The sequence below is a fragment of the Notolepis coatsorum genome (genome assembly GCF_963971535.1).
Source record: "Notolepis coatsorum genome assembly, chromosome: 8".
Lineage (NCBI taxonomy): Eukaryota > Metazoa > Chordata > Actinopteri > Aulopiformes > Paralepididae > Notolepis > Notolepis coatsorum.
The window spans coordinates 25817690-25825212 of NC_140172.1; the positions used below are offsets into that span (position 1 = coordinate 25817690).

The following is a 7523-nucleotide window of genomic DNA, read 5'->3' on the forward strand; positions in this document are numbered from 1 at the left end:
GGAAGTGACATCACTTTTTTTTTTTTTTTTTTTTTTTGTATTTCTCGGCCAGGGCTATACGCGATAGCGCTCTGAGTGTGCGTCACAGTTTGATCGCTGTCTCCGTCACAGCCAATCAGTGCATACGGCGTTGTGCGTTGAAATATGACTATTATGTTGGAATCCGAGCGCGATTTGAAGCGGTCTAGAAAGCAGCGTGAACTTCCGTGAGAATTTCCATAGCCGCATTTCGCGGAGACGCTCTCTGATTGGCCGACGCCAGTATTTTTTTCCATGGCAGAATTTCACAGAGACGATCTCTGATTGGCCGAATCCAATTTCTAATGTTCCAATTCTAGTTTCTAGCTTGGTTCCTAGGTTGGTCTAGGACTGTTGTTTGTCTTAGAGCGTGCCGTGCCGTGACTGCAAGTTCTTTAGACTGTTAAGCTTAGGCACTCTTTCAAAGTTGGTTAAGGTTAGAGTTTGTCTTAGAGCATGGCGATAGAACGCCAGGTAGTGTGCAGTCTGTTCGAGCGGAAATGGACAAAGGAATGTACTTGTTGAGTGTTGTGCTAACGTCGACGAGCTCAGCTGAGCTAACACTTGGCTAACAAGCTATATGGCGGATTATACACGTTTATCAAGCTCTCCTGCCCTGGACGTTTCAACTAAACAGTGAGTCTCTCTCTCTCTCTCTCTCTAACGTTAGTAGTACTAGGCTGGTGCGGGCTAACTGGCTATCGTTCTGGCAGCTAACGTTAGTAGTACTAGGCTGGTGCGGGCTAACTGGCTATCGTTCTGGCAGCTAAAGTTAGTAGTACTAGGCTGGTGCGGGCTAACTGGCTATCGTTCTGGCAGCTAACGTTAGTAGTACTAGGCTGGTGCGGGCTAACTGGCTATCGTTCTGGCAGCTAACGTTAGTAGTACTAGGCTGGTGCGGGCTAACTGGCTATCGGTTCTGGCAGCTAACGGTTAGTAGTACTAGGCTGGTGCGGGCTAACTGGCTATCGTTCTGGGAGCTAACGTTAGTAGTACTAGGCTGGTGCGGGCTAACTGGCTATCGTTCTGGGAGCTAACGTTAGTAGTACTAGGCTGGTGCGGGCTAACTGGCTATCGTTCTGGGAGCTAACGTTAGTAGTACTAGGCTATCGTTCCGTGATTTGTTTACTTGGTAACACGGGTTGCTAAGGAATTTAGGTTCGAGGTTGAAGAAATCTCTCTCTCTCTCTCTCTCTCTCTCTCTCTCTCTCTCTCTGCTTAACGTTAACGTTTGTAAATAGTTTTTTTTAGGAGCAGTACTACTGCTGGCCATTCATGAAGCGAGACATTGCTGATTGTTTATTTATCGATGGCTCATTGATTTAACTACTGCAGCTCTCTCGGATTGAAAATACGTGGATTATGGCTTGTTCAATATCGTCTATGTTTGAATGAATGAATGAATGAGAACTTTATTAACAGATTGCAGAATGGGTACAATACAGTACGGCTCAATACACACAATTGTTAAGGGGATGCAGACCAGAGAAAGTCGTTTGTCTTGTTTACATCAGGGTCCCAGATTTTCGATTCATATCGATAGTTTAATAGCTAGCCTTGGCTCGTTTAACAATATGCAAAATATGTGTACAGCCCTGTACTCATACTGAAGTTATTCTTGGTATATAATAGGTCTGATTGTGTAACGAATCGATTCCACGTCGCGCTGTGTGTGAGAGAGAGAAGGAGAGAGGGAGAGATCTGCCTGTGTTTGTAGACGGGCGAGTTTTGTTTCTAACTTTTCTATTTATATATTGTGTTTCAAGTTGTGAATTAGAGTCTAGACTATACTTATTTGACTGGTTGTGTGTTGTTGTAGTAACAGCTGAGCGACTCGTTCATAAGAGCCGATTCATTGCCGTGAGCGTGAGTCGAATCGCTCACGTCTTGCCATGAGTGTTGCGTGGTACTGTACTGTACATGTTTGCATTTTGCAAAATGTTTGGTATAGCGCCCCTAGTGGCGAAGTACCCACCGGCCGCCACTGTATAGTACTGATACATTTGTGACATATACGATATTCAAATATACATTACTGTTACCCATAGATCCTGACAGAGTATATACATATGATGGGAGGAGACTGTACATTTGGAGGGAGTGGGTGGGTGGGAGAGAAATATACATATGGTGGTGAGGAGACTACATTTGGAGGGGGTGGGTGGGTGGGAGAGAAATATACATGCGGTGGGGAGGAGACTGTCTATTAGGAGGTGGTGGGGGGTTTGGACATTTGTGGCCAGTTTCGAATTGCAGCCTCCCGTAGGTGCTCTTTAAGAGCGGTTTTGAATGTGGGTAGGGATTCACATTCCTTTACAGCTTTGGGTAGGGCGTTCCACATTGTTGTGGCATAATTGCGAATCGTGTTTAGTCCCTTGTTTGAGCCGAATCTGGTTTTAACATGATTTGTGGAGCTCCCTCTGGTGTTGTGATCGTGGTATTCACTGACCTTTGGGAAGTATTTTGACATGTACATGGGTACCTTAGTCGTATAGTGTATCTTGTAGACCAGGCCCTGTGTCATGCCTGTGAGCCGCCACTAGGGGCAGAGTGGCTAACTGTGAGTGAATGACTGCTTGTGCGAGTGAGTTAGTGACATTGCCAGTCTATGAGCTGCTTTGCATCTAAAAGAAAATTGTAATAATAATAATAATAATAATAATAATAATAAAAAAAAAAAAAGAGAGAGCTTAGTGAATCCACTGTCACACTTTTTAACAACTTGCCACTGAGAAAGACGGCGTACGTGGAAAAATGTATGTAATATTATTAAACCATTATCCAAAGGTGTGAAACAGTAAGCGATAAATCTGTAATCTCTAATAAAATGTGTAAAAAGCATGCCGTTTGAAAACGTCCTCTTGTCCCCCTGTACCCAGGCTCGCCTGGCGCTGGAGAGGGGGGCTCAGGCCGTCATCTTCGACGTGACCGACGATGCCAACGCTGCGGCCGAGGTGAGGACCGGCACGTCACCATCATGTCTATCATCATCATTATTATTAGGGCCACGATTAAATGATAAATCTCTCTCTTTCTGTCTCTCTCGCTTCCTCTCTCTACCTCTCTCTTCCTCCTTCTCTCTCTCCCTCGCTCTCTCTCTTCCTCTTCCTCCCTCTCTCCGCCCCCCCCCTCTCTCTCTCTCTCCGCCCCCCCCCCCCCTCTCTCTCTCTCTCCCCCCTCTCTCTCTCTCTCTCTCCTCCCCCCCTCTCTCTCTCTCTCCGCCCCCCCTCTCTCTCTCTCTCCCCCCCTCTCTCTCTCTCCGCTCTCTCTCTCTCTCTCTCCGCCCCCTCTCTCTCCCCCCCCCTCTCTCTCTCTCTCTCTCCCCCCCTCTCTCTCTCTCCGCTCTCTCTCTCTCTCTCTCCGCCCCCTCTCTCCGCCCCCTCTCTCTCTCCCCCCCTCTCTCTCTCTCTCTCTCCCCCCCCCTCTCTCCCCCCCTCCCTCTCTCTCTCTCTCAGCTGCGTGACACTGACTCTCTGCCCCCCCCCTCTCTCTCTCTCTCAGCTGTGTGACACTGACTCTCTCCCCCCCCCCCCCTCTCTCTCTCTCTCAGCTGTGTGACACTGACTCTCTGCCCCCCCCCCCCTCTCTCTCTCTCAGCTGCGTGACACTGACTCTCTGCCCCCCCCCCCTCTCTCTCTCTCTCAGCTGTGTGACACTGACTCTCTGCCCCCCCCCCCTCTCTCTCTCTCTCAGCTGCGTGACACTGACTCTCTGCCCCCCCCTCTCTCTCTCTCTCTCAGCTGCGTGACACTGACTCTCTGCCCCCCCCCCCTCTCTCTCTCTCTCAGCTGTGTGACACTGAATCTCTGCCCCCCCCTCTCTCTCTCTCTCTCAGCTGCGTGACACTGACTCTCCCCCCCCCCCCCTCTCTCTCTCTCAGCTGCGTGACACTGACTCTCTGCCCCCCCCCCTCCCTCTCTCTCTCAGCTGTGTGACACTGAATCTCTGCCCCCCCCCTCCCTCTCTCTCTCAGCTGTGTGACACTGACTCTCCCCCCCCCCCTCTCTCTCTCTCCCCCCCCCCTCTCTCTCTCTCTCAGCTGCGTGACACTGACTCTCTGCCCCCCCCCCTCTCTCTCTCTCCCCCCCCCTCTCTCTCTCTCTCAGCTGTGTGACACTGACTCTCTGCCCCCCCCCTCTCTCTCTCTCCCCCCCCCCTCTCTCTCTCTCTCAGCTGTGTGACACTGACTCTCTCCCCCCCCCCTCTCTCTCTCTCCCCCCCCCCCCTCTCTCTCTCAGCTGTGTGACACTGACTCTCTCCCCCCCCCCCCTCTCTCTCCCCCCCCCTCTCTCTCTCTCTCAGCTGTGTGACACTGACTCTCTGCCCCCCCCCTCTCTCTCTCTCCCCCCCCCCCCCTCTCTCTCTCTCTCAGCTGCGTGACACTGACTCTCTGCCCCCCCCTCTCTCTCTCTCTCAGCTGCGTGACACTGACTCTCTCCCCCCCCCCTCTCTCCCCCCCCCCCTCTCTCTCTCTCTCAGCTGCGTGACACTGACTCTCTCCCCCCCCCCCTCTCTCTCTCTCTCAGCTGCGTGACACTGACTCTCTGCCCCCCCCCCTCTCTCTCTCTCTCAGCTGTGTGACACTGACTCTCTCCCCCCTCTCTCTCTCTCTCTCTCTCTCTCAGCTGTGTGACACTGACTCTCTCCCCCCCCCTCTCTCCCCCCCCCCCCTCTCTCCCCCCCCCTCTCTCCCCCCCCCCCTCTCTCCCCCCCCCTCTCTCTCTCTCTCAGCTGCGTGACACTGACTCTCTGCCCCCCCCTCTCTCCCCCCCCCCCCTCTCTCCCCCCCCCCTCTCTCTCTCTCTCAGCTGCGTGACACTGACTCTCTGCCCCCCCCTCTCTCCCCCCCCCCCCCTCTCTCCCCCCCCTCTCTCTCTCTCTCAGCTGCGTGACACTGACTCTCTCCCCCCCCCCTCTCTCTCCCCCCCCCTCTCTCTCTCTCTCAGCTGTGTGACACTGACTCTCTGCCCCCCCCCCCCCCTCTCTCTCTCTCTCTCAGCTGTGTGACACTGACTCTCTCCCCCCCCCCTCTCTCTCCCCCCCCCCTCTCTCTCTCTCTCAGCTGCGTGACACTGACTCTCTCCCCCCCTCTCTCTCTCTCTCAGCTGCGTGACACTGACTCCCCCCCCCTCTCTCTCCCCCCCCTCTCTCTCTCTCTCAGCTGTGTGACACTGACTCTCTGCCCCCCCCCCTCTCTCTCCCCCCCCCCTCTCTCTCTCTCTCTCAGCTGCGTGACACTGACTCTCTCCCCCCCCCCCCCCTCTCTCTCTCTCTCTCAGCTGTGTGACACTGACTCTCTCCCCCCCCCCCCTCTCTCTCTCTCTCTCAGCTGTGTGACACTGACTCTCTCCCCCCCCCCCTCTCTCTCTCTCTCTCAGCTGTGTGACACTGACTCTCTCCCCCCCCCCTCTCTCTCTCTCTCAGCTGCGTGACACTGACTCTCTGCCCCCCCCCCCTCTCTCTCTCTCAGCTGCGTGACACTGACTCTCTCTCCCCCCCCCCTCTCTCTCTCTCAGCTGCGTGACACTGACTCTCTCTCCCCCCCCCTCTCTCTCTCTCAGCTGCGTGACACTGACTCTCTCCCCCACCCCGTGGTGCTGGTCGAGGCTGAAGATGCCGGGGAGTTGATGGGTCTGGTGAACAAGAACGAGGAAGCCAGAGTCCTCATCGAGATCATGGTGGAGCAGCCCAAATGGGTGAGTGGTGACTGGGCGACACTGTGGGGCACGCCCCCTCTCAGGGGACCCTGGGCAAACTGCTAGAGGATTGGGATGGAGGGAGAAAAAAAGACCACTTGTCTAGTGGAAGGCTGGCACGGCGCTAACACAGTGTGGAGAGAGAGGTCTGGCTATGACAGACTACCAGTGGAACAAAAACATCAGAGCGGAAAACAAAATGTCTTGAGAACACTAAGAGGAACCTCAAGTTTAATGTTCCAATGAACCACTATATAAAAAAATATAATACAAAATAGATCGTGTGGTATTTTTTTTAAACGCTTTCCTGACTACACTCATAAATTTGGCCATTTTCAAAGCTCTGTAAAAAGAGTGTGTGTGTGTGTGTGTGTGTGTGTGTGTGTGTGTGTGTGTGTGTGTGTGTGTGTGTGTGTGTGTGTGTGTGTGTGTGTGTGTTTATGTCAATTGGCTAAAAGGAGGTGTGGCCTATTGCAAAAAGGTTGGAGCTATTGCACATTTTATGCATGATAAATTGTTAATGAACGAACTGTCTTTCAAGCAAAGGTAGAAATTAGGCATGCTCTACCTGAATACAATTGTGATGATGACTGTAACAGGACGATGCATTTATTTTGCTGTTGTGATGAATTTTCTTTGCCTTTTCGGTGGCTTTTCGGTGGCACTTTTGCTCATAACAATAATTGGTAAAAGGCTAATAAACCAATAGCCCACAACATACACAACACTCACATAAACCATCCAGAATGATGAATGTGTTCACCTTGTAATCTGAGCCTGTATGATGTTCCTCTTGACATTCCTTTATCTCTACTGTCCAAAGCCTTGTCTGTCTGAAGAAGGAACCCAATATAGCAAATTGCCTTTGTGAAATAGAGCAAAGCAGAAGGAAAAAAATCTAGCAATTAGGCCGACTAGTGAGAGTGTAATGCAAGCGTTCCGAGTCTGTGGAGGTCTGGAGGTCTGTAGTCTGTAGTCTGTAGTCTGTAGTCTGTTGAGTCTGTTGAGTCTGTTGAGTCTGTTGAGTCTGTTGAGTCTGTTGAGTCTGTTGAGTCTGTAGTCTGTTGAGTCTGTTGAGTCTGTTGTTAAGTCTGTTGAGTCTGTTGAGTCTGTTGAGTCTGTTGAGTCTGTTGAGTCTGTAGTCTGTTGAGTCTGTTGAGTCTGTTGAGTCTGTAGTCTGTTGAGTCTGTTGAGTCTGTTGAGTCTGTTGTTGAGTCTGTTGAGTCTGTTGTTGAGTCTGTTGAGTCTGTAGTCTGTTGTTGAGTCTGTTGAGTCTGTTGAGTCTGTTGTTGAGTCTGTTGTTGAGTCTGTTGAGTCTGTTGTTGAGTCTGTTGAGTCTGTTGAGTCTGTTGAGTCTGTTGAGTCTGTTGAGTCTGTTGTTGAGTCTGTTGTTGAGTCTGTTGAGTCTGTTGAGTCTGTTGAGTCTGTTGTTGAGTCTGTTGAGTCTGTTGAGTCTGTTGTTGAGTCTGTTGAGTCTGTTGTTGAGTCTGTTGAGTCTGTAGTCTGTTGAGTCTGTAGTCTGTTGAGTCTGTTGAGTCTGTTGAGTCTGTTGAGTCTGTTGATGAGTCTGTTGAGTCTGTTGATGAGTCTGTTGAGTCTGTTGAGTCTGTTGAGTCTGTTGAGTCTGTGGAGGTCTGTAGTTTGTAGTCTGTTGAGTCTGTTGAGTCTGTTGAGTCTGTTGAGTCTGTTGAGTCTGTTGAGTCTGTTGAGTCTGTTGAGTCTGTTGTTGAGTCTGTTGAGTCTGTTGTTGAGTCTGTTGAGTCTGTAGTCTGTTGAGTCTGTTGAGTCTGTTGTTGAGTCTGTTGAGTC

The 7523-nt window shown here is 51.3% G+C and overlaps 1 protein-coding gene across 1 annotated transcript in view; it reads left to right on the top strand.

Moving 5' to 3' along the window:
* rnf43 (ring finger protein 43) overlaps positions 1–7523 on the top strand; it is a 201023-nt gene that overhangs the window by 170296 nt on the left and 23204 nt on the right. The window contains 2 exon segments of the mRNA XM_084320221.1: positions 2898–2972; positions 5580–5714. Of these exon segments, the coding sequence (XP_084176347.1) occupies positions 2898–2972; positions 5580–5714 (210 nt within the window).